The sequence below is a fragment of the Emydura macquarii genome, unplaced genomic scaffold (assembly GCF_026122565.2).
Source record: "Emydura macquarii macquarii isolate MOO-44397 ecotype Brisbane River unplaced genomic scaffold, CSIRO-AGI_Emac_v2 contig_2205, whole genome shotgun sequence".
Classification (NCBI taxonomy): Eukaryota; Metazoa; Chordata; order Testudines; family Chelidae; genus Emydura; species Emydura macquarii.
Window position 1 is genome coordinate 16,270,487 of NW_027132342.1, and position 27,259 is coordinate 16,297,745.

The 27,259-nt window shown below is 49.7% G+C and overlaps 1 protein-coding gene across 1 annotated transcript; it reads right to left on the minus strand.

Annotated features, from left to right (window-relative positions):
• PLA2G6 (phospholipase A2 group VI) lies at nt 1–26,612 on the minus strand. The gene is made up of 17 exons (XM_067559474.1): nt 26,580–26,612; nt 21,767–22,010; nt 21,198–21,413; nt 20,047–20,227; nt 17,564–17,751; nt 16,719–16,815; nt 15,189–15,371; nt 14,735–14,843; nt 14,161–14,322; nt 11,982–12,072; nt 9,695–9,858; nt 8,977–9,127; nt 8,684–8,820; nt 5,501–5,655; nt 4,611–4,778; nt 1,644–1,717; nt 1–1,408 (listed from the first exon to the last, which is right to left on the minus strand). Exons 2-17 carry the CDS (start codon nt 21,973–21,975, stop codon nt 1,264–1,266), a joined length of 2,430 nt encoding a protein of 809 aa, XP_067415575.1. The 5' UTR covers nt 21,976–22,010; nt 26,580–26,612; the 3' UTR covers nt 1–1,263.
• Between the last annotated feature and the right edge of the window lie 647 nt (nt 26,613–27,259).

The window sequence follows — 27,259 nt, forward strand, 5'->3', positions numbered from 1 at the left end:
AAAAAAAAAAAAAAAAAAGAGAAAACACTGGAGTTCACAGTTTGTCAGGTCACCTCCAACAGTTCTTACAGGTGAATAAATTCACCTCTATCAAAAACTAAACAAAATACATAAACAATGAGAGCCCTTTAAGAGCATGTTGGAATTCCCAACACAGGAGGAAGAGCTGGGGAGGGGGACAATGAAATAGAGGAAATGGATCTGTTCCTAAGGGTCACATTCCTCCGTGGGAAATGATCACAGAGAATATGGCCTTTAAATCATATTTATCTACTTATTCAGTGTTATCAGCCAATAAAGGGCCCCCAATAAACTTGGTTTAATCTTTGTTCCATGTCACGTGATCCCTGGAAGGGAAGGGAGGGGCTACCACATCTCACCCGTGAGTGACGACTATCAGCACAGGCCAGGCAACAGGAAACATTGATCGGAAAACACCGGCGCCTCATCCCTTCCTCCCAGGTCTGCTCACACCACCCTAGAAGCCAGAAGCTGTTGGGAAATGGGAGGGACACTGGAAGGAGAGATGGGAGGAGCCGTTGAGTGGGGGAAAGGTACAGTGAAGCAATAGAAAAGGAAAGGAAAACTGCCATGGGCTATAACAGATCAAGGGAAGATTTTTCTCCCCCTCCCCCCCAGGCTGATAACTGATCATAAAAGAACAATCACAATACTTTGGATCCAAAACTACTGCAGGAACTTTACCCTCTTCCTGGCCCCTTCTCCACTCGGCCCACATGGGGTAGCGACTCCAGTCCCCTCCACAACACACACACACACAACTTGCAAGAATGGATAAACTAGTCCTCAAAAGTTGTCTTTGCCCGACTTTCAATGTACTATCCAGGGTGGGACTGGCCAGCACCACAGATACTCTAGGGATAGGGAGATCTGTTCTCAGTGTTACCTTACAAGGAGCTGGGAAGCAGTGGGAGGTTTGCCCTTGCTCTGTCAGATAGAATCAGGGCAGTGTGATTTAGGGAACACACCCCTACCTAGAGGATACCAGAGACTGCACTCTGAGGACAGGGGACTCAGGCCTCCACACCAGTTATAAATTCCCATTTGCCACCTCATGTGCAAGTGGGGGGAACTGCTTTATATTTAATATCTCTGATCCCTGAATTCTTCCCACCAATGTCTCGGTCGGAGGGCAGGGACAACCCCTAGTCCAGCCCTTTTACAAAGACTGTTGCTCCTTGCCCACTTCCTAAGTCACTGCGGTCAGGATAGGGCACTGGTGTCTTCGAGTCTTCCAGAGAGTCACGGGGTGAGGAGCTCCTGCACCAGCTGCTTGAACTGCTCCTGCTGTTGGTAGATGTAGAGCTGAGTATCCCAGAGTGAGTTCACTAGGATCGTATCATTCACCTCATCCAGCATCACGTCAGAGTGCAGCTGTGGGCTGAACCTGTGGAGACCGAGATGTCAGCAGGTGGGACTGGGGAAGACACAGGGGCAGCAACACAAGAAGGGAAAGGCAGGGATGCGGACACAGGCATCAAATGCAGCACCATATGATGCCTGGGGAAGGAGACACATGCCACACGTTACACTCAGGGGTGAGTACAATGGGAAGAGAGAGAACCAGAGAGACGACCCTGCACAGAGAGAAGGGAAGGGCACAAAGCAAGAAGAGTTCATACCGGAAATAGCGGATGTCTGTCATCTCACACCAAGCCCTGGCACGGTCCACAGCTGGGCCATCTGCGTCAGTGCACTGCAGAGGGAAACACGCCCACTCTTAGGTCACTGAAATCAACCTAAATGCTTGTATTCCTCTGCCTATAAAGTCAGGCTCCTTTGCTGCTGAGTCCAACTGCACAGGTCTCCAAGGGAGAGAAAAATAGTAACTACATTTTGGAAATTTACCCACCAAAAGATATAGGGGAGCCTTTCTACAGGCTCTGCTGCAGCTCCCCAGTGAGGCCCAGCACACAATTTCTAATCCTTTTGGTGTCCAAGGCCTCCACTGTTGTGTGTGCAGAGAGAAGTGCAAAAAGGGGTCTTGGGGGTGATTCCAGTTTGGGACTCTGGGTTCTGAACCATGAAGTCAGTTGGGGTTGGTTAGCTGGTCAGTTAGTTGGGGTTGGTCCTGCTTTGGTGCAGAGGGTTGGACTAGATGACCTCCGGAGGTCCTTCCGACCCTAATCATCTATGATTCTAAATCACTCGAATTCTGTTTATGCCCTGGCTTCTGTCCAGGGGCAGGATACCAGCAGGGGTTGCATTTACTACAAGCCCTGAGTTATGCTGGGACTGCTTGTAAATGAGACCTGAAATGCAGAGCTCATGGCAAATACAAGCTCCATGGAGGTTTCCTGCTCTGTAGGTATAGCTGAGAAGAGTTAAGGAAGGGTAAAAGTTAAGGTTATTTGGAGAACATTAAACTCCAAATTTTCCTTTCAAACGTTCAGCTTCTGTGAACAAAAATATTCCAAGCTTCTTTTTGTTTGTTTGTTACACACATCCAATCTTCTGTTTACTATAACGTTTTTTGTTTAGGATTTCCTTAGTTTAATGTTGATGAATGATCATGTTGGCAATACAGAAAACTTTTCAAAGCAAAATACCCTCAGTTTGTCAGGGCTTGATTTTTAAAACGGGCCTCCAATTCTGCAACTGGAATTTTGCACCCACAGTAAATTGTATCCGTTTTCGCATGCACAAAATTGTGGCACCCCAGTTTGAAAATTACATCCCCTGTAGCCCATCACTTAGAGATTCGCCTCAACCACAAACAAGAACATCTCTGCCAAGAGACAGTACATGCAAAATTTCACGCAAAAAGAAGCTTGCTTGACAAGGTTATGGTGGCTAGTGTCAAAAAATCTAGTTGATAAAAGGGGAGTGTTTTATACTCTCAGCTATGGTGTCATTAACACAGCTCCATAACCAGTCACACAAACATTCCTCAGGATTAACTGACAGACTGTGTTCGACATTTACACCTCTCTGCCCCCTACTGGTTATCCTGCCTTCTCATTCGCTTCCAGATATATTATAATCCACCTAATCCCTTTGCAAATCTACACGTATTTGAAGGATATATGAAGAATTCCTTAAAATTGGCCACCTCAGACCAACATTCCAGCTCTCCTGTGACCCCGAGAGCCCCTCAGTGCTAGCTGGTGCTATACTGTAACTCCCATCAGGCTTGATACACGCATTGCCCAAGCACTCCGTCCTCATAATTTGTATCTAAAAGGTGTCATGGAAGGTATCGTATGTAAACTGGTGACAGGCTGGTCCCAAGTCACCATATGATGCATGTACGGGGGTGTACAAAGAGTTATAGAAGCGTATGCTGGAAATATGTTCTTGAAATGTGTTTGGGAGGAAGCGTATAAACTCAGCCTGCCTTAGACAACGGAATGTGCAGTTACCCATGTGCCAAGTTTGGTTTTAGGCAGAGGACAATGCAAGTATATTTACATGTAAGGTAAACAAAGCCATCAAACTAAACAATCAGGGGAGAAGTTTGTTTAACACTCACGCAGGGGGACAGAAACCCCAGGAAGCCTTCCTGGCTCTTGGGGCAGAGACAATGGACTTTGAGTAATATAAGGGGAGCAAAAAGACCTTTTAGTGATCCACCACTGAGAGGACTCAGGGTACAGGCACCCTTTGAGCTCTGAAAGTTGGATTCCATAGTCTGGAGGGCTAGGGATGCTGGTAACTTGATGTAAGAAAGAAAACTGCTTAGACAAAGATTGCAACTTGCTAAGATTAAAGTTTTAGTTACTAGAAGGCATGCTTTGTTTTGTTTGGAACCAACCTGTTTGTCTCTTTCTTTTGCTTCATATCACTTACGTCTGTTCTTTGTTAATAAAGCTATTCTTGTTTTATTGAAAACCATCTCAGTGCTGTGTGGATTAAAGAGAAGTGAGAGTCTTCAGCTAACCTAACAGGCTGATGTGTGCTCTGACTCCATGGAGGGAGCGAGCTTAGTAATTTCTGTGAGCGTCCAGTGAGAGGGACTGGGACACTGCAGAGAGACGTCTCTGGGGAACTCAGTTCATTGATTGTTACCTGCAAAGCAAGGTTTTGACTGGCAGAGTGCAGAAGAGTTCACTGGTCAGGCAGATAGGCTGGTGAGTTCGAGAGATGACACACCCAGCTGAGCAGCAGCAAAGCTTTCACTCTTGCTAAGGCAGACGGGTAACACAGTGGCTCGCAGTTTTGGGTATCATGAGCACGGCGCCATAATTCCCATGTCACATCTTGGCCCCCTTTCTGAAGTGTGGAGAGGTCTTTGCTACAGCAATTTAAACTCTAAAGTTTAAAGAACGAGGGATTTAAGGACGCTGCGATGGAAGGAATGATGGCAGCTGAAAATGGGAAGCGATTACAGACACCTTGCTAGGGAGTAAGATCCTTGTTACGGAGTTCTTTATGACAGGGAGTGGTCCATAGAGCTCTCTGAACAGATGTCTCATGATCCCCACACCCTCATTGGAATTTAAAGGGTAATAGCCTGATAAGCCCCAACTGAGCATCTTTTCATTTAAAAAATGATAGGGTTTAACATCAGAAACCACCTCAGGTGTACCCCTGGACAGCAACCACCACTCCACAGCTTCATCCGAGCCACCCCACTCTCCTTTACTCACACACTCCACCACCATCTTGCCCAGCTCTCTGGCCCCAAAGACAGACTTGGCCAGCTCCCAGGGGTTGGAGGGGCGGAAGACATCCACGGAGCTCACCGGGACCTGCGGAGGCCTCCCTGTCCCAAGGGAGACCACCACTCCCAGTTTCCTCACCTTCTGGCTCTGCCCCTTTGGAGGATGAAGAAACAAACGCTGGTTAGTGTAAATCCACACTACCACCCCTCAAAAATACCCTGAACAGGAAGTTACTGTCCCCATGCCATTGCCCAGATCCTTGAGCTGATACTACTGGGGACCTGTAGGGCCCAAGGATTACCTAAGACCTCTCCACCCGCACTGTCCCCCCGCCCACTTCCTGTACATGCCGCACCCATCTTGAACCATAACCCTCTCCATTCCACCTCTAAGTCTTCTTTGCCAATCCAACCCCGTCAAAAGTGATTGACAGTCATCAACTTCCATTGAACCTCTCATGGCTGCTATTGTGGAATAAACTGGGGGGTGAGGGGGAATCTCAGCTTTGTGCCTAGAGCACAGATGTGAGCATCACACAAAATGCCATCACCACAATTAGCCCTAACTAGCCCCCTTATTTGTTGCCTCCTCAGAGAGGCCAAGAATGGAAAGCCACAGAGACAGAACGAGCTGATCCTCCTGCAACAGCCAGGTTGGGTCTCTGTGCAGGGGCAATGCAGGAGCTTGCAGTGCTGCTGTCTAGGATGCACTACTTGCTAAGAGCCTAAACACAGGACTCTTGTCTCAGAGAGCCACCCATTACAGCCCCCTTCACCAGGGAGGTGTCATTTACAAACCAACACCCCCTCCCCCGGTCACACTATGCCAGAGCAATCCCCCCACTTAGCGATTTAAGACCTAGGATTTACCCTCACCTTCTGGGTTAAGGACTTGTTGTACTCATGGATTTCTGTCATCGCATCCAGAGTGGGGTTATTGGCCAGCAGCCCGCCATCCAGAAAACGCCCGATTGGTCGGAAGTACGTTGGGGCCGCACCACTGCAGCGGGCAGCCCGCCACACAAGCTGGTCTGTGAGAATAGGAGACAGCACATGGGACTGACTGGCTGACTTCTTGTGTCACCATGTACAAACAGAATACTCTGATCGGCGAGGCAAGACAGTAGATTTTGGGGGGAGGAGGAGGGAAGAAGAGGGATCTGTAACTCCAGAAGTCCCCTCACCTCCACCAGTTAGCTCTGCCCTCTTTCTTCATAACACTGGGCTCTGGCTAGATTCACTGGAGAATAATTTTTTGCATAAACGACGGCTCCACAATATCCTCCCACCCATCTCCACCACTGCCCAAGCCTCCTTTAAAGCTACTGGGCCAAATTCATCATTGCTGGGTCTCCAGTGAAGCAGCAGAGTTATATCAGGGATGAGTTTGCCCATTGTATTTAATAGATCCATTCATTAGCCCAGGAGGGATGGAGATGCTTCCTTTGGAACCCATCCACATAGAATCACAGAACTGTAGGACTCAAGAGGTCATCTAGTCCAGTCCCCTGCACTCATGGCAGGACTAAGTATTATCTAGTCTATCTTGGACAAGTGTTTGTCTAACCTGCTCTTAAAAATATCCAGCGAGAGAGATCCCACAAACTCCCTAGGAAATTCATTCCAGTGCTTAACTACCCTGACAGTTAGGAAGCTTTTCCTAATGTCCAACATAAACTGCCCTTGCTGCGATTTAAGTCCATTGTTTCTTGACTTATACTCAGAGGTTAAGGAGAACAATTTTTCCTCCTCTTCCTTGTTACAACCTTGTATGTACCTGAAAACTGTTATGTCGCCTCTCAGTCTCCTCTTCTCCAGACTAAACAAACCCAATTTTTATAATCTTCCCTCAAAGGTCATGTTTTCTAGACCTTTATTCATTTTTGTTGCTCTTCTCTGGACTTTCTCCAATTTGTACACATCTTTCCTGAAATGTGGCGCCCAGAATTGGACACAATACTCCAGCTGAAACCTAAACAGCATGAAGTAGAGCAGAATTACTTCTCGGGTCTTGCTTACCAGACTCCTGCTAATACATCCCAGAATGAAGTTTGCTTTTTTTGCAACAGTGTTACACTGTTGACTCATTTGGCTTGTGATCTACTATGACCCCCAGATCCCTTTCTACAGTACTCCTTCCTAGGGAGTCATTTCCTATCTTGCATGTGTGCAACTGATTGTTCCTTCCTAAGTGGAGCACTTTGCATTTGTCCTTACTGAATTTCATCCTATTTACTTCAGATCATTTCTCCAGTTTGTCCTGATCATTTTGAATTTTAATCCTATCCTCCAAAGCACTTGCAACCCCACCGAGCTTGGTATCATACACAAACTTTATAAGTGTACTCTCTGTGCCATTATCTAAATCACTGATGAAGGCATTGAACAGAACAGGACCCAGAACTGATCCCTGCGGGACCTCACATGATATCAGTGATTCACAGTCAAGCTGGAAGGGCATAACTCCTCTCTGCTAACAGTTTTCCAACCAGTTATGCACCCACCTTATAGTAGCTCCACCTAGATTGTATTTCCCTAGTTTGTTTACAAGTAGTTTATACAAGACAGCATCAAAAGCCTACAAAAGTCAAGATATACCACATCTACCACTTCCCCCGTAGCCACAAGGCTTGTTACCCTGTCAAAGAAAGTTATCAGGTTGGTTTGACACAATTTGTTCTTGACAAATTCATGCTGTTACTTATCACCATATTATCTTCTAGATGTTTGCAAATTGGTCGCTTAATTATTTGCTCCATTATCTTTCCAGGTACTGAAGTTAAACTGATTGGTCTGTAATTCCCCAGGTTGTCCTTATTCCCCTTTTTATAGACTGGAAAAGGGCAAATATGGTGCCAGTCCTCTGGAATCTCTCCAGTCTTCCATGACTTTTCAAAGATAATCACTAATGGCTCAGCTATTTCCTCAGTCAGCTCCCTGAGTATTCTAGGATGTATTTCATCAGGCCCTGGTGACTAGAAGACATCTAACTTGTCTAAGTAATTTTTAACTTGTTCTTTCACTATTTTAGCCTCTGAGCCTACCTCGCTGACATTCCCTATGTTAGACAGAGGTGACATGTAACTGTTAATAGTGGGGGCAGGAAGGCACAATTTAAAGGTTCTGGGAGAGCACGTGACTGCCCCATGCATCCCCTCTGGATCTAGAAGCTGTTGATAAATGGAAGGCAGGACAAGCCCCGCTGCCGTGTGAGGGGAGCAGTTTCCCCTGGGCAGAGCCCCTGCTATAGGAGAGGGAGAGTGGCCTGTGCCCTGGGAGCAGGCTCAGAGGTTTGCCCCAGGGCAGTCTGCAAAGCAGGGAAGGAGAAGCAGCCCCATGTAGTGGGGGCTGGCCCGCAGCCAGCCACCTTGCTGCTTCCTCCCTCCCCACACTGCATAGACACAGCGAATGTCACAGCCAGGGGTAGCTGCTGCCTCCTCACTGCTGGGTGTCCTGGCAAGAGGCATCCTGAGGCTTTGCCCAGTCCCACTGTCCTATGGGGCAGAGTCTGCAGCAGCCCCTCTGGATGGGTCCCCTCGGAATATTTAGTTGTTGTTAAATGGAAGGCAGAAATCTGGGGGGGCACCTGACCACATGTAAGCCCACCCTCACGTCACATCTGCACATAGATGGAGGAAGATGCGTCCTCCTGGCCCCTTTTCAAGAATCTAGTGGCTCTTCTGCACCACTTTTCTCCTGCAGAGCCAGGGAGAGTGACTGCTGATTTTGTGGCTTTGCAGAGCAGCAGAACATATCCCCAGTTGGCTAGACCAGTCTGCTACAGCTTTTTGCTGCAGGAGAGCAGGAATAGTCAAGGAAGGACAGGTGAGAGGGGAGACTAAAAAACTTCCACTAGGCTCAAGCTCTAAGAAGTGTTAAAGTAGACAATAACCCACTGTCGGGACATACCATTCTGCTCTTACGATGGGTAATCTACTACTGGGATGTACCATTCTTTACAGAGAGAGGGGAGGAGGGGCAAGAATTTCTTTCTCTGATAAGGTCCTCTTCTCTGCCAGTCACTTGGACCAGTGGCCTCTGGTGTATGATAGCATTTACCTTCTGGCTTGGTCAGTGGTTTGAAGGAGTCTGTCGTCTTGAAATCAGGCTTGTTTCTGGTCTCTGGTGCCTTGTAATTCCGGAAGAGGTGGAGCTCAGCAGGTTGCCGGTCACACAAGGTCCCCGTTACCATGACCCTGTGGGAAAATGAAGTGAGAAACAAAGGTTAGCGTTGAAACAAATATGGTTATGCATCATCCGCCTTGGCATCAGCCTCCTCCTCCTCCTGCCGAAAGGAGGGGAGACGATCTCAGTAGAGATTCTCAGCAAGTGCAGCCCCATCTGTGACCTACTTGGGTTTCTGGACATCTGTCATTTTGGTGAGCTCTCCGAATTCCCTCTTCAGGAACTCATCCAGGGGCTCCGACTCGTAGGGCCGTGACCCTCGGAACACCTCGTCCTTCATGCGGAAGTACAGGCAGCGCATGTAGTCCACAGGCTTCCCTGAGACACAGAACAGCATTAGCAATAATCTTGAGGGGGAGGCAGATGGAAAAGCAGAACCAGCCAGACCTAGGGGATCAGAGCTCAAATTCCCCAGGGCTGGGAGGGGATGTGGTAACATCACACTCAGCCTCTGCACTGTCTGCCCAGTGCGGAAGCCCTGTGCCCATCCTCAGAAAGCTACCCAGGGAGACGGGTACATTCAGAGATGAATCCTGAGGATTCTCCAGACAATAAGAGAGAGCTAATGAACCTGGTCATAGACCCTTGGTGAGGAGAAGACCATGAATACGGGGGTTGCCAAAGCCAATGTCTGTTTGCCGTGTGACTTCCCAAATTCCAGACAGCAGGTCAAACCATTTCCCAGGAGGAGCAAACGCAGATCAGAGTTCTGGCTTTTGTTCGTTAATGAGTGGCAGCAATGATCCCAGAGCCAAGCGCTTGCAGAACTGCAGCCCCCCTCTCCTGCCTGCCCTTCTGCTCTCCACATGTCAAGTAACCATTCTGACCCAGGCTCAGTAATGGCAGTTCTCGTGGGTTGGTGCTGCCACCCCAGTCGTTCCTTACCATGTACAATAGCCAGTGCCAGAATTCCTCCTGTGCTGGTCCCTGCGATCCAGTCAAAGAGCTCCCTGATCGGCCGGCCGGCAGCCTTCTCAATAGCGATGAGAAGCTGGATGAGCACCAGGCCCCGGATGCCCCCTCCATCCAGACACAGGAGGCGATCGTGCCTAAAGAGGGACCAGAAGAACAGGAAGATGGGCTAGGTTATGCATTAGAACATTCCGTATGCTCAGCACAGCAGAAGGGACTATATATATAAACTGGCCCCTGCTCAAGCACCCTGAACCCCCTCCCAGATGCCCCAATCTCTCCCCCAGCTCCTCCTTGCAGACCCACAAGTACCCCAGCTCTCCTCCCAATTGCCAAACCTTCCCACAACCCTACCAGCACCCAATTGATCCAAACTGTCCTCAAACATCCTCCTTCCCTTTTGAGGTGCCCAACCAGCCATTCACCACCACGACCAGCTCCCAGATCTCACCTCTCGCCCATTTCCTGAACACTCCCCGTTTTCAGATACCATCTACTGGGAAATTAGGGGGAGTTGCCCAGGCTAAACAAGTTCTTTCCATGGGGTGTGGGATATTGGATCTGAGGTCAGCAGCCTCAAACAAGCAAAAGAAACGACTTTGTGGAGAGCCGCCTCCCCCTCTCCAGGTGTAGCACCGTCTTGTACCCCATAAGAATGCAGCACTGCCCTGTCAACACTGAACTATTTCACAGCCGATCACACAAGCAGAAAAACCCAGCTAATGTGCTTTCCCCACAATCTCAAACAACTCCCAGGCGCTGATCCCATCTCTTTCCAACCCAGCCTCCAAAACCTCTACTTTCCTTCTCCAACATCCCCCACAATGCAGATCCTTGTTTATCTTGGCAACGTAAGACTGCCGCACCTTGATAGCGTAAGGACAGATCTCCAGATGGCATAAACTAGTGTCACTCCCCCCACTTCCATGATCAGCAGTGAGTTATGTGTTGTTAGGGACAATGCATTCTTGTGGGGCACAGGATCCCATCTGCTTCAGTGGAGCTACACTGGTCCTTTACATGTCGATGCATTGTAAAATAGAGGGAATTTAATATTCAACTATATTACACTGGGGGCTCGGTGTCTCAGTCATGTTCCTATTTAATTCAATAATCCCTCCCCTCTCTCACACAGTTTTGAACTTACTGGAAGCTACCACACAGTTCCCAGGCTGCAACCCCAAAGTGCTATGGAAACCAGGGGCTTTGCTACCAGAGTCCACAGGGCCTTGGCAGTACCAGGTCCAGGCACATCTCAGAGGAACCGGGAGGAGAAGGCCTTCAGTGCCTCAAGGAAGACAGGGACCTGCTTCTCTCCTCTGGTCTCTGAGGGGGCTGGAGATGTAGTAGGACTCCTCCCGATGCCCCGAGCTAAAGTCCCCAAATTGGGCAGGGCTCTGGTATAATCCCTCCCTTGCTGGGAGCTATTTCCCTTGAGCAGGACTGGGATTCATTGATGACTTCCTTCCTGCAGTATGTGTTTTAGTACAGGTTTTGTAACAAATGGTTATAGCTCCCAGTCCTTCCATTGCCCTTCCACTGGGTCCCACCTCAGCTGTGATCTTCGTCAGCTGTTCAGATTCCTTCTCCCCAACACAGCTTGTTTTAATACAGTATTCCTTTCTAAACAACAATGCACACACAGGACTGGCCACCCCTTTGATTTGCTGAGGAAAGTTGCCTTATTCCCCTCCCCTGCCCGGGACCGTGCTGCCTGCCTTCCTATCAGATAGACAGACAGACGCCACTGCAGTGACAGTTTGTTTCACCAGTACTCCCCCGGCACTTCATGCCACCTTTGTGCATTCCCTCCCCACGCCATACAAGACGGATGCATCACATGCACAAAGATGCTGCTGCACGGGTGTGAAAACTGGCACAGAGTTTTGCAGCCATCCAGGCAGCGTATTGGGCTCACGGGGTTAAAGCCTGCACAGCAGACTGCTCAACAGCATTAAATGGGTGATGGTGGGGGCAGAGGTGGCAGACTTTAATCACCCAGATTGGGTTCCGTGAGTCAGTGCAGGACTATGGGCACTAGCAGGGGGAAAGGGGTCACTCATGGGGGGGGCAGAGCATGGGACTTCAGTCAGTGATAATGAGAACAGAGAACTTCACGCACGCACCCCAGCACGGCGCTCTGGCTCATTCCCAGGAATGAGGATGCCGTGCATCTCGGGTGAGGATAAACTCACTCTCACTCCCCCAGCCCTGCTATTTGAGCCGTGCAGTTGTCTCATGAGCTCTGCTCCTTGCTTACGTTCTCTTAGTACCACTGGCAGAGTCCACAACATCCGGCGTCTTCAGCAAGTGGCCAAGGGCTGTGGAAATATGGATGATGCTCTCGAACCCTAGAGAGGCACAAACACACAGCAGAAGAGACACAGTTAATGTCGCAGTGGGAGGAGCGGGATATGCCTAAATAAGGCCTTTGCTTCACCCGGAGCGCAAATATTTCATAAGGGGTCCCCACAATCCAAGAGCTCCCCCAATGCACTCTCACCTTTTACCCTGCCCCTCTGGTTTCCTTTCCCACCCTTCTGTCCCTCATCTCAAATAGAGTTCAGTGGCAGAAAAGACCTTTCAGGTCATGTCTGTCCCTTCCCTGCCAGAGCAGAACTGCTCCCTGCAGTACAATCTCCAGCACTTTAACGTCCCAAGTAGTGAGGCTTCCACCACTTTCCTTGAGAGACTCTTTCACACTTAAACAGACCTCAATACTTCATAACCACCAGCCAAAGTTTTGCTGTTTTATCCTAACAACATCTCCTTGCTATTTAGACCCTCCTAATGCTCAAGGGACAGATACCTGTCCCATCCCTGCCAGTCACTATTTAGCAAAGTTATACTCAGTTGGCGGGCTCTCTTGCAATAAGCCAAACCCTTAATCATCTCTCTGCCTTCTCTCTCCTATCCCCCGGTAGCTGGTTACTGACACGGATGCATTGCACGCTTCCCATGAAGGCCTCACACCATGCTACAGAAGCGTTAAGAACATTAAGTTCCCATTCCTATCGAACAAGTTCCTTGCCATTCCTCTCTTGAGCAGACACAAGCCACCGCATGCAGTGCCACCAATTCACCCCCTCCTTATACTCTACGCTAAATAGAATCAGAAATCAAATCCCAGACAGCAGGCAGGCAGACAGAGTGCTTTCAAATAAAGATGCAGATGAGTAGAAGACCACCAGAGTAGGACAGAGAGAAGGCAGGTCCCAGCAGCCACTGCTGCAGGAAATGAAAAAGAAACCTAGCTCTAATCCTGGGAGATAACTTGGCATGGAGGTCTGGGAGCCTCCTCATTACCCATCTGCGGCTGTATCCCAGGCCACACCCTGGGAGTGGGGTGGCAATCTGGCCCAGAGGAGGTGCCAGCCTGTGAAACCAAAAGAAAAACAGGGGAGGAGAAAAAAATATACATTATTGCCAGCAGCTAGGAGGAAGCAGTGGATCTTCGGAGGAATCTCAGCACTGGACAAGGTTTCTCAGCACAGACTCAGGTCCCTGATAAAAAACAGCCCTGTTCTGTCAATATATCAGAAATCTAATCCCGGAATGACATCCCCAAACTCCCACCACTCCTGAGGGAAGAAGGAGATTCAGCCCTGGATTTCCCTCCCTGTACCACTCTACCAGTGGAACTCCTGGAGGCAGACACATACATGCTGGGGTGAGATGAATTCATTTTCTCTAGACACACCATACAGGAATAGTGCTTTTGCATTAGAAAGTGCTAACCCCAGAGTGAGAATCCTGTGTGGCCATTTCCTCAGAGAAGCAGAATTACAGGTAGGTAATTGCTCCTTTTCTATCCTTCTTCCACAGCCACTACTCCATCCTACCAACGAGACCCTAACACTGGCCTACAGAGAAGCCCCTCTGCTGGGGTGAGAAGGGAATTCATTCTTCACATTCATCTATCCTTAGGCCTCAGCCTTTCCGTCCACTAGGTGCCAGCTTTCAGGGTCTGGGCCCCAGACACTCCAATGTCTCATTCCTCCTCACCTCTTCCTCACACCCAGAGTCCCCCATCACCAACAGAGAATGGAAAACTCACAAGACAAATTTCACCTAAGCCCTTCCCTTTTCTGCCTCTCCAGCTGGATGGGGGGGGGGGGAGGGGTGTCACAGCATATGGGGACATAAGCCCCAGATTTATTCCAGGGCGATGGGGCCAGTCACCCAAAAATGCTCCTTCCCTGCTAGTTGCACTACAGTGTATTTCCAAGAATCCAAAGAAATCCAGAGTTTTATTGGGGAAATAAGAGAAGGATAGACCTGCTGCTGGAAAGAATGGGAGCAGGCTGACAGCCACTAAAGGAAATAATAGTTGGGAGTGGGACGGAGCCCCAAAAGTGCAGGACAATCTGGAGTGAAGATCTCAGAGAAGACTGAAGAGAGAGAAGGAGAGTGAGAGACAGGGCCAGGGAGGGCGTTACCTAAATTGTGTCTGTTGTTCCGTGGGAGCGGTGGTCTTTCCGGGGAGGTGGATAGCAGTGGTGATGCTGCAGGTGCCATGGGAGGGGATTCGGGGGTAGGTGGGTGGCAGCGTTCGGCCCCTACCGTTTGCAGCAGGCCTAAGAGCACCTTCCGATTAGGACCTTGCAGGGTGGGGGAGTCACATATATTAAAAAGAAAATCAATACACAGACGACAGGGTCATTCCAAGTGCCCCAGTAAGCCAGTCCCTTGTGTGTACGATGACCGAGAGGGATGGGGAGGGAGGCAGGAATCATACTTTGCGCATCCCTCCACAACCGGGGCTCGTGCTTTGTTGGGATCCCTGACCCTGCATTTCACAGCAGCTTTACGCAGTAGACACTGCACACTCAGTATGCTCGAGGATGACAGAGGGAGGGGTGGGAGAGGGACTGCACTTTGGTAGTTCAGTTGCCATGCTCCTCCCCGTTGTGCCCCTGCAGCTTCTGACACTGTGGAGAGGGGCAGTGTCTGGTTTTCCACTTCTACCTCCTGCTCCCTTCTTCCCCTCTTCTGCTCAGGGCTCTCTCTCACCTTTGCTGGTCCTGGCTGCCACCAGCCCTGGGGTCTCCCCAAAGTCATTGGGGACCTCAACATCTGCTCCAAACACAATGAGGGCCTTGATCGTGTCCAGGTGGTCTTGCTGGAAGAAGGAAGAAAGCTCTTGTCACAGGCAACACTCCCTTCTCCTGCCTGCCACCGCCTACTTTGCTAGGCCTTGTCACTCTCCTTCCTACTCTCCCCTTGGGTGCTCCAGCTAATTAAGAGCATCCTGTTGAATTCATCTGGGGCTCTGAGGGCCAAGGCCTGTGGTGTTCCTAGAAGCATGGAAGAGAACAGTTGTGCAGACTGGTGTGTGTACTAACCCCTCTCTCATAAAAAGAAGTGATGGGGCCTCCTCCAGCAAGGTGTTCTTTGCATGCCCTGGCCCTGCAGAAAATGTCTCCATCAGATCCCCTTGGACATGCAGAGCCTGGGAGAAACTCACCTTCATGGCCAGGTGCAGCGGGGTATTGCCATCCTGTCCCTTGGCATTAGTGAGAGCCCCATGCGTCAGCAGCACCATGGCGCAGTCAAAGCGTCCCCGCTTGACCATGATGTGCAAAGCCATGTCTGCCGTCTTGCTGACGCAATTCACGTCACAGCCATACTCAATCAACAACCGGGTTATCTGTGCCCCAAAGGCATGGGGGAGAGAGAGAAGGCAACACAGAAGTGTGATAGCTTCAGAGCAACAGCCTGAGTGGGCAAACTATCCTGTTCTTCCCGAAGTAGGGCATGCCATGCAGTGAGTGCTGGAGCCACTAGTGATAGCAATGGGCAAAGAAACCAAGACTAGTGTAGACAAGGGCTACCCGTTAAGTGTCAGCTACAAAAACCCTGGGCATCCATGTTGTGACATGGGGGATCTTGTGAGGTTTCTCTAACATTTGATACCGAAGCAGCTGGTCACTTTAATGACCTTACCTATGCTTCTGAATGTCTCTCCTTGTGTCTTAAAACATAACACAAGAATGGGGCCAAGCAGAACCAGAGCTAAATGAGAAACGCGCTCCCATTTGGGCTAAAGTCCCTGGCAAGATGCTGCACTTTTCAGGGAAGATTCTGTGTAGATTTTGCCAAAATCCCCTTTTTCATTTCCACCGTCTCACCTTATGAGCCAGGAAGTTTCAAGCCTGTTCAGTACTCGACTGGGAAACATCTAAGGAGAAGCTAGATGCTGCAGGAAGGAGTGCTGGCAATTCAGTAAGAGGCACGCTCGTTTCTAAACTAGGCCTGCATCAGTGCCTTGGTTTGGCGCCAGGGGGCGTTATGTCACTGGAGGTGCCGATTTTGGCATGAGATGCAAAATTGAGGCAGTGGTAATTAAAGCTCTCCTAGCATTTTTCACAAAAATTTGGGGTATTAGCATCAGGAGGCAGGCCAATTTCCTCTGGGTGATTATAACGTGCCCACCTAACATTCACTCTGCAGTGAGAAGTTATTCTTCTGTTCCCCCCTTAGAAACTGCGACATCATGTTGATGGCACAGAATGACTGCCATGTTCCACTCCAGAGGGGGCCTTGTTTTACAGGCAGCACTATTATGCCATCAGCAAAAGAGAGAAGAGGAACAAACTGGCAGCCCGATAACCTGGGGTACCCAGGATCAGGATCTACCCACTTCACTGTGAGGGTCCACAGCTCTCTCCCCCCACAGTGAATGGTACTGATTCTCTCAACCAGTATCATGGGCGGCGGACCTGGGGAAAGAGACTGCTCTACCTGAGAATCTGAGTGTCTGACTGATGCATACAGGCTGCCACCTCCTATTCGTGGGTGACCAGTGACTGCCTTTTGAGTGTCTTGCAGGGTTACTGTATTCTAAATGGAGTCACGCACACAGTGACATGCAGGAAGGGAGGAATTAAAAGGGGTGGAGGTGGGGGAGAATTTCAAATGAGAAGTGGACAAGTGTGACTGGGTGGTGCTGGCATGCCTCTCAGTTTGCCACTCCCCCCGGGTCAGCTCTGCTTACCTCAGCATTTTTCGCCCACTGTAGTGGAGTTGCTCCATAGCGGGGGTCCTTGAACTGAATTTGATTGACATCCACTTCAAGAAGGGCCCGCACACACCTTTGGGAGGAAATGAGATGGAGGCATGGAAAGGAAATGCTCATGGATGAGGACAAAGACCCAGGCTGCCAACAAGGTTCACGTGTCATCACATGCTTGAGAGCGCATGCTGGGGAACTGTTTTTAACAGGCCTCTCTCCTTCCAGCCCCTCTGGGATGCTCTGTGACCTAGGCAGGCCCCTGAACAGCAAAGCATCCCGTGTCTTATGTGCTACTAGGGCCCCACTAACAGACAGGATAGCAGGCACCGGGAAAAGATACCTTGAATCCATGCCGGTGGGTCATGCCCTGGTAACGAGGCAAGTGGACACTGGGAAAGAACAGAGCATTTGTGCTAGCAGATGACATCCTGGGGCTGTCCCATCCTCAAAGGCAAACCCCCAATGGGAGTGGGCACAGGATCTGAGCCAGCATGTGGTGTGTCCATTCTCAGGGAGGCAAGTGAACAATAGGAAGGGACATGCTGGGCCCTTCCCATCTAGCTGGGCATCAACCCCAGAGTTCCATTCCAAGCAAGGTGAACGGATAGGAGGCAAGCTCTAAGCCAGCGAGCACTATCCTGCTATCACTGCTATCCCAGCAAGGCGGGCAGGCACTGCGAAGGGGCAGGTGAGTCTGTGCCAGTCAGTGACATCCTGATAGTGTTCTCAGCAAGGTGAGCAGGCACCCAGGAAAAAGCACATGGGCTCCAGGCCTATAGGTGGGGCCTTCTAGTGCTCCTTTTCCAGCAAGACAAGTGGACACTTACCCCTTCTGGGAGTACTTTATGGCTGTGTGAATGGGGTAGCCCAGTGTCCCCATGATGTTGCACTTGGCATGGCATTTCAGTAGAGCCAGAACCACATCCTCTTTGCCCAGTTGGCAGGCTAGGTGCAGAGGGGTCTGACCCTGATTGCTCAGATGGTTCAAGCCAACAGACGGTTTTTTGCCCAGGAGCTGAAAAAAATTGAACAGCATGCTCTCTCTCTCTTGGCTCTGCCGCTGGGGCCAGTATTTGACTCATCACAGATGGCACAGCCTGTCCCCTCCTCACTCCCTACCCTAGGATCATCCCTCAACTCCACCCTGGTGGTGATGGAAACTCTCCTTGCTTGTCCGACTGGGAAGTTTATTACTCCACCTTGCATCCCCTTGGCTCAAGCTTAGTTTAGAGTCCAGATGCAGATCCTCTTTCAAGTATAAACAAAATAGAAATGTTTTCAAGACTGTGTTTTTTAAATTTCCAACAAAACAGTGTTGTTGGTTTGTTTGTTTGTTAAGCTGACACTCCCCTCCCTGCTCCCCCTTCACAGGAAACCCAAACCCACTTGCTCAGGGTGCAGGCCAGAGAAGCAGGAAGTGAACCTGGAAAGTGTAATTTCCCTGTTCTTGCTGAGATGCAAAGGGTAAATAGCATGCTGGGGGAGGTCAATCCAGTTTAAAACGTCTCTCAAGGCAAACCCACTAAGCTGCTATTATTATTGCAACACAGGGAGAGGCTGCCATGCTAAATCGAGATTGTTTTTAGGGTCCCTTAAAAGTCCAACACCTTAGATGTGGCAAGCCCCCCCTCCATGTCACAAGCCAAGAAAACCCCCATGGTCTGTCCCAAAGCTCTCTCAGACTCTTCCAAAATCCAAGACTGACTTCTAGAAAACTACCCAGTCCAAAGGCCAAGAATAGGAGAAACGGTGAAGTGCTGCCAGACTACATACATGCTATGGACATACAAATTCCAGCACTGAAGCCCCCTCTCTCATCCACCCACTACACAGATCACCAATGACCTGCCTTGGAAAAAAGCAAGGAGGAAGAAAACTCTAGTGGTGCTGGCATAAAATGGGATCAGATACAGGCAGACTCGGACGTGAGGAATTTCTACAAACCTATGTCAGGGCTGATAAGGAGGCAGAGCTCCTCTCTCTCCTCTGTGACAGAGGCAGCAAAGTCAAGCCCTGAAGAACATTTCTGGACTGCAAATTGCATTGAGAACTCAGCCTGCCTCCACTCGACCCCAGAACCTCTCCTTGCAAAGAATCAGCCTGTTCTCCCAGAACCCACCTCCAGGATAACCTTGCAGGTCACCAGCAACTACAAACCAGAAACACAAACTCCTCCAAGCAAAGGTTCGGCCACCTGTAACTCTGAGCCCTGCCCTGCCCTTCCTGTATTGTATAAAGAGTAGAGAACACACAGCCAAAAAAAAAAAAAAAAAAAGTCTCCAATGCCATCTATCAGCTGCCAGTGTCCAGGCTCCTTCTCCATCAAGATTCAGGCCCGGAGACAATGCAGAGACAGCACTTATCTATAGATGGCAGGCAGTCATCCCACATCCCAACAAAGGAAGCACATCTGTACCCCTCCTGCTCATGGCACTGGATAGAGTCTTTCATCAACTACTCCGTTCCCACCGCCAAGAGGCTGCAGGGGGGAACGGAGACAGACGTGAAATGTCTCAGGTCTATACGCAGACCAAATCCAGAAGGTAGTTATGGGCACCACCAAAACCTCAGAACCACAATCCTTAATCTTAGCCTGTGTAAACACATTGCACTTTTAACGCTTCAGTTCAGCAGAAAGAAACCACTTTGGCTTGACAATCCAGACCCTTATGGACTGAGCCATTCTGGCCAACACATCATAGTAATTAAACAAGGACCCAGAGGAATCATGATTTTGGTCAGACTCTGTCCACACATGGCTCAGACTGTCATGTCATCTGAATCAAGGGGAGGCAGGTTTAAGGATGGACTCTACAGACTCTGAAGAACCAGGGCAATTGTTCAAGCTACCCTTTGACCCATAGTCACCATGCAAAGCCATGTGAAACTTGGGTTTGGTCTTCGCCATAGGTGCCATAGGAGCAAGAAAGGAAAATCTTGCCCTAAGGCCACAACTAGATGCAAATAAATAGTGCTTTTTGATGCAATTGTTCTGCACCTCCTCCTGTATTATCCCTGGCCCAGTGCACTCTGGGCTTTATAGTTGAGTCCTGGAGAACTCTGAAGTCACACAAACAGCAAAGTCCCTGAAGAGGGGGGAAGTGCGGGTGGGGTGGAGATCAAGCCTAAGATTCGCACCCTCCTGTCCTCACGCAGCACCAGAACTAGCTGGTTTTTTCTCCTCCAAGTGTGGAAAGCCTTGTTTCCATCTCCTCCAGATGTAGAGCACTGGGCTCTTTTCTTTCCCCTTTCCCCACTGTAGGGAAGAGTATCCAGCACCCAACTCTAAAGCCCCTTGCTTCTCCCTCACCTTTATGATCTCAGGATTACTCCCTCGGACAGCATAGTGGAAGACCGTCTCTCCATTTTTGTCAGTGACATCCAGCCGAGCATGGCACTCCAGCAACTCACACAGACACTCCATGTTTCCCTTCCGGCAGGCGAGCTGCAGTGGGGTAGAGCCATCCTCGCACTCCGTGCTGTTCACACAGCTGCAACGCAAGAGAGTAAACAGCACAAGTCACAACTAGGAAGGCCCTTGCCCTAAGAGAGAGGACAATCAATACAATACCCTCCCAGATGTTTGTGTCAGACTCCCTAAATTACTGTGTTAGAACTCATTGTTTCATGTCCTTGGTGTTTATGAATGCAAAGGGCTGACAGCCCTGGGCAGAACCTGGAGAAGTGTTGTGCAAAGTTCCTCCACTCACAGCCCTGCCAGTGCACTCATTCCTGCCATCTAGCACCTCCTGCTATTCCAGTAGTGGAACCAGCACATAGCTCTGCTAACACCCTCGCTCCTGATGTGCAGCGTCCTCTGCTAGATTGTACCCAGTAACCAAGAGGAGAATGCTCCTGTATTAATCCCTCAGTTCCTGAGCTATCCGGTTCCTAGTTCCCCTTGTCCATACTGAATGTTTCCCCAGATCAGCGCTGAAAGGGAATGGGACATCTAGAGCAAAGTGGTGTCCAGCATCTTACGATCCAAGACGACAATTCCTCTCCCTTCTTGTTGCTCATGTAACATGCTTGTACAGTGTGCCACAACCCCCCTCTAGTGGCTGGTCCACACAGATTATATAACAGCCTTACGACTGCTACTGGATTTACCCCTTCAGCTCAAATGCAGCAGGTCAGTGCTGACGGTATAGTAACGAGTTCAAAACCCACTGGCAGCTCATGTGGCCAGTGTTAGATTTATACCTTTCAACAATGGGTAAGCAGTTATCACACCCATCATTTAACCAAGCTAGGCATTTAGGTCGCTATTTGCCAACGCGAGGTCAATGGGAATTGCAGGAGCCAAGCACTTCCAACAAGTAGCCCGCTTTTATTTATTTAGGGGCTGGCATACAGATTTAGGTGCCTGACCTGAAAAGCTTTGGCCTGAACCGCACTCTTACCCTGAGCTAACCCTTAGTGCTATGTGATACTCCTTCAGGAGAGCGCCTCAGCCCTTGCCTTAGAATGCGGTTGTGTCGGAAACTCCACCGAAGTTCTGCCTCCACTGCCACGTGCGCCAGGGACCAGTTGGGGTGGTTACGGAAACAGTCGCTCAGTTGCTGGAGGACCTCCAGCTGTAAAGGTTGTGGTGAGCTCTCGTAGAAGGGGCGCAGCCGCCTTGCATACTGCTCAAAGCGCTCAATGGCTTCCGTCTCATTGTCTAACTGGAAGAGCCTGGGGAAAAGCAAAGGGAATGAGAATGCAGCCCAACTCCCCTCTAAATAGGACAAAAACCCACCCTCATAGCACCAGAGAGACATTTTCATTCTCCATACCCGAGCACTAGGCATTCCTCCTCCCACTTGCACTGTGCATGCATGCCCAAGTGGGGAGCGCACCCCCTATTAACGCACTCCTGCTTTCACTCTTAAGGACTCCTCACCCGATTGGGCATCCTGCCCCAGTGACAGCACCTGCAGCCAGGAAGATGTTTCCATTCCCCCTACCCCCACACTCGCCATTCACAGACAATCTCCAGTCTCACTCTAAAACATGACCGAGAGAGGAAAGGGTCATCTGTCACTTACCGGAAGGCGACCAGCTGACTCTGGGGGTTCACCAATAAGCAATCCCAGGAGCGAGCAACTTTGTTCTTGTACAGGATCACCCTGTCTTCCCCCCTCAGGCGTGTGTTAGCTGCATACTCTGCCAGGGGCACCTCCTTCACCCGGTAAGGGTTTGAAAACAGGTTGGTGACACTGTTGATGGTGCTTACAAGTCGGCCGAAGAACTGCATCTTTTGGGGAAATCTATCATCCTCTTCCACTCACCCTGGCAGAAATCAGAGTCCAAATTCAGCCTGGGTCAGTACCCTGCCCCACTGCCCCCACCCAGAAAAGCCCTGAGACTTCCATTCAGTGACCTTAACCCCAACTCCCCCATCCCTACCCCAACCCATTCCTGCAATACGAGTCCACTGACTCCATATGTTCCATGAGACAAGTGCCATCACCAACCTCCCGCAGGAAGGTGTGCAATGGGGAGTGAGGGGTGAATAGCTGATCTTCAAATATCAGCTGAACAGATTTCTAGCAGACCACACTGCCTGGCCCTCAAGCTTCAGCCTCAGTCAGGGTCCCATTGTGTTGCGTCCTGTACTAGGAGATGGGCCCTCCCCCATACAGTTTACAATCTAAATCAACTGGACAGACAAGGAGCAGGAGAAAGCCTAGGACTATCACCTCCATTTTACAGATGGGGGAACTGAGCTGCAGACAGGTTAAAGTGACTTGCCCAAGGTCATATAGGGTGTCTGTGGCACAGCCAGAAATTGACTCCAGATCTCCGGAGTCCCCATCCAGTGCCTTAGACTTAATGCAACCAAAAAAGAAGTCAGGAAGCCCTTGCAAACTACAGCCATGATGTTGCCTTATCTACATTACCTCACTGACATCACACCTGTCTCCTCCCTCAGCCTCCCTACTCAGGGCCCAATCCTGCAAACACAGGGGCTTAACTTTACTACCCATGGGATTACTCATGGTAGTAAAGTGTTTGCTGTACAAGGGCCTAAACATTCAACTTCTAACTTGGAGCACAGGGAGTGGTATGCAACAGATGTTTGGAGTATAAAGGAAACGTTGTATGGAAGTAGATGGCTATGGGCATGGCAGAGATTTTAAGTTGATGGTGATGTTGAAGTGTGCACTGTTGTATGATTGTTAGTTGAGAGAACGGTTTGTTCTTTTAAGTGCAAGCTGTTTGTACAGCGTTCATCCTTCTGGGAAGTTACTGTCTAATGTCTTTAGTCAACTTAATGTAGGTGATGAAATGAGGAAGCCTATCTGCTGATGTGTTGTAACAGCTGTTTGTGGATGGAGTTAAAAGTTGCATTTTTGTGCAGTGGAGGAAGTGGGAAGAGACAGATGTAACACAGTGTGGCTGAGGCAGAGGGGAGGTGAAATCATGGCTGTCGTCGCATGAGATGGCTGAGGACTTCACCTGAAAAAAGGCCAGCAAATCTCTAGTTATGTTTGTGGAAGTCCCACTTGAATGGCCTTAACTGGTGTTTAGGAAAGTTTGTGTGTGTAGAGGAAGGTGTCACTTTTTAAAGTCTGGAGCAATGCTGATAGTCATACAGATAGCTGTCCCCCTTGACACATCTCCCTCACAGAGCCCTGATGTCCCCACACTGTTCTGAGTCCCCACAGCTGCACTCCATCATTACCATGTTCCCCCTTCTCTCCCTGTATGGCCCAGCTACTCTCCAGCCCATACACAGCCTTGCTCCTCCCCCACAGCCCTGATTGTGAACAGCCTTGGTCCCCCTCCTGCCCCCTACTCATCTGGCCCCTCATTCTACTTTGATATATTTGTATGTATCAACCTGAGTACAAGTGTCTCCTTTAAATCTCTGAAGTAGGGAGGGTCACTAAGGATCTACTGAGACAATACATTAAGTGGGCATAAAGTTTCTTCTGTATGTAAACTTAGGCCAGGTCTACACCACAGACCTATATTGGCATGTCGACGTTGTTCAGGGGCGTGAAAAAATCCACAACCCTCAGCGACATCATTAGACTGACACACACACACCCCCTCGCCTGTAGGTAGCACTGTATCAGCAGGAAAGCACCTCCTGTCAACATAGCTACTGCCTCTCCGGCAGGCAGATCAACTACGCCAAGATGGGAGACCCTGTTGGTGCAAGAGCGTCTTCACTAAAGCACTGCAGCTGCGCCACCATAGCGCTGTAGATGAAGACAAGCTCCCCCCAAGGATCCTGCCTCCTCACACATCCACTTGGAGAGACCTGCCAGCAGGGACTGCCTTCGAGAAGACAGCTGAGGTATGCTCCTTACTGAAGGGAGACAAACACTCCTCTCCTGTGTGCAGCATCCAATCTGATCACAACTCAGTCAGTATCAAGAATATGGCACTTAGAAGAGGTATGAGTCAGGCTCTAGGTAGCAGCCTTCCAGCTCAACAGTCCGCTTGGGAGGAATAGATGCTGCAGTAGCTGCTAGACTCCAGTAGAAGGGGTGTTAAGTCCTTCTGGTACAGAGGGAATTCAGCAAGCACACAGCCCAAGTACTGAACTGGTCTGCTTAGATCACCTCTAGACTGAAAGGAATGGCTATCCATCCACTCTCCCTCTTGTTTCCTAAAAGATTTTGCACTGATACTGAATTAACCAATGGCCCCTCTTCACATCCGCTCTGTGCGGCCAAGCTAAACCCAGAAGGTCACAGGGCATAGGAAAAATACTGGCATAGAAACTGCCTTATTTAAATAAAAACCAGACCATCACATTCAAGAGTTTGGAAGACTGGTTTTGGGACTACTTCATCCTTATGAAAATTTGTATAAGGATGCTATCAAAGCCTTCAGTTCTGAAACTTTCTTCTCAGTTGTTATAGCCACAAGGGAAGGAACGGTCAACAGCAGATGCAAGAAGAATCAGTTTCCATGAAGCTCAAAAGGACTTTAAGAGAATAGAGTTCAATCCCATGAATTTTCAGATTATGATTTGAACATACAAATTCATCAAATCTTTAATATACTGTTCCTTAAAGGATGACAAGGGACAGAGTCCTTGCACTGGCATATAGAAAGCAGAGACAATAGCCAAATGAGTTGTTTACAACCCAGGAGAACCTTAAATGAGTCAAGGGCAAAAACAATTCTGAAGTAACTCAAAGGGACAAGATTAGAGTTTCACAGGCCCCTTCTGCTCAGGCAAAAAGTTTCCTAGATCTGAGGAGGCCTCATCTCTCTTGGATTATAGGATCCCACAGACTATGGCTAACCACCATGCTAATCCCTTCCCTAACATCTTTCCCCATCTACCAAAGCAGAGAGAACTGAACGATCAGAAAAAAATCCAAAACCTAAAAGAAAAGATTAACTATAGTTTCATACATATAATTTCAAACAATAATACATATAATTTAAACTAAAACAACCCACTAAGAACACCCTAACCCCAATACAAATCCCACCTGAGGAAGAAGAGTGGGTCCCACAACCTCACAGAAAGAACAGCTGAAGGGAGCAATGGAGGATTCCAGAATGTCCTGAACAGGTGGAATTGACAAGAGTGCTTACAATGGGGGCAGCCCATCTACACTATGGCTCCTAATGTTGCTAACACAGGTGGAGCTGAACTGGTGTTAGCAATGAAGGGACATATTTAAAAACTCCCTTAATGTAGAGAGGACCCCAGATTTCTGCTGTAACAATTAGACAATGGTTATTTCTTTCCAGCAAGAGGTGGAAGTTAGTTAGGTGATTCAGGATACTGAACAGCTCCTATGCACATAACTTTTTGGGGAAACCTAACAGCCTAAAAATAGGATCTACAGAACAAAGCACAGGACAAGGGAAATTTGAGACAGCATTCCATCTCATTCCCAAAAGAAATCCCAAACCCAAGCTATTTCCAAACTGGGGAAAAAACAGAGATAATACAGCAAATCTATAGGGAAGAGAAAGGGAGAAAATTTCTTCTAATCAAAGATTTCTTTTTATGGATTCACTTCTAGGAAAGAGGAAAAAACCTGACCGTGAAGAAGGAAGCACAGAGAGAGAGCACGCACAAGAGAAACAAACTGCACAAGGTGGTCCTTTATCCCCACCCATCCAATGAAGATATAGGAAATGAACCATATGAGAAAAAAGGAACCAGTTAAACAAGAACACACCAAAGAGGAAAGCAAACATGAAGCTGTGGCTCCTTTGTTCCTTTATTAACAGCTGACTTCTCTCTCCTCTGTCGTTCCAGGAAGGAGGTGGGGTTTTCGCCACCCACTGACCTGGCTGCAGTACTGTTGATCCCTCGTGTGTCGAGGGCCTGCACTGCAGCCGCACCATCCTTCCAGCTGAGGCTGGAAATTCCGCTTCGGGGCCACTTGGTCCCACGGCTGCCCTGGCCACAGCAGGGTCAGCGTTTGGTTCCCGTCCCCCCGGGAGGGAAGAAGGCAGCACGCGGGGCACGCAGGGATGCAAGCAGGGTGTGTGCCATGGTGCCATGGCCTGGGGAGCTACCCGCATGGCAGTGCCAGCCCCACGAGGTGCAAGGACAAGCTGGGCAGCGGGGTGTGCTGGAAGGCCGAGCCCAGCTCCCTCCATGGCGGGCGCAGGGGTGAGGGGTTCGCGGCGCCCGCCAGGGGTGAGGGGCGCACGCGCCCACTGCACCCAACCTGGCGCGTGGCAGGGTCTGCCCCCCGCGCGCCCGCGGATCCCATCACGGCACGGAGCCCTCGAGCCCAGCCCTCCCGCGTGCCAGAGAGCTGGCTCAGGCTGCCGCCCACACCAGCCACCACGGGCACCCACAATCCTTAGCAGGCAGCCAAAACCCGTGCCCCTCCCCCAGGCTCGCTCACCGCCTGAGTCACTCACCCACCACCCAGTCGCCGTTGCTACGCCTGCCAGCCGTCACCAAAAAGGGACTGCAGCGTCACGTGATCGTCTCTTCGCCAATCACGGCACTCGCTCCTTCACCCTCCCCCCTTGGCCAATCACAGGCTCCGTCCGATCGGGGCGAGGGGGCGGGGAGAGGAGAGAGTGGGCAGGAGCTGGAACCCGGATGATTTTTGTTTTCAAACGCCCAGTCAGAATATTGCAGTTCCGCCGGCGGCCATGTTTGAGCGGGGCGGAACTAAGAGCAAAGAATGATGGTAGAGTGGCAGCCATCTTTGTGTGGGGCAGAGGGCTGCCTCACCCCTTTAAAGAGACAGTGACCTGAAAATTTTAACTACCACGACTCTCCCATTTGGTGGTTGGCAGGGGGAGGGTCAGGGGCAGGGCTCAGGAGGATTCAGTGCTGAGGAGACCAGCCTCCTGTGCCAGGCCACCCTCCTTTCCCTGATGGGACAAGAGCCACTGCATCGCCCTGGGATCTGCGAAGCCCCGGCCCTGCAGCCTTCGTCCGGGCTCGTGCTTGGAGCTGGGCGGAAAAGGACATTTAATTCTTCTGGGGAGTGTCTCAAATCTGGTTTTTATTTCCTTACCTTTTCTGTGCAACTATTTCAGCTTTGGGTAAAATCATTTCCAGTTTCAGAAAGTGTTTCCCTCTCAAA

Coding starts and splice junctions, on each gene's coding strand:
- PLA2G6 (XM_067559474.1), bottom strand. CDS start 21,975: ATGCAGTTCTTCGGCCGACTTGTAAGCACCATCAACAGTGTCACCAAC. Junction 16,816..17,563: donor ATAAAGTACTCCCAGAAGGG/GTAAGTGTCCAC, acceptor TTCCTCCCAAAG/GTGTGTGCGGGCCCTTCTTG. Junction 1,409..1,643: donor ACAGACATCCGCTATTTCCG/GTATGAACTCTT, acceptor CGGTCTCCACAG/GTTCAGCCCACAGCTGCACT.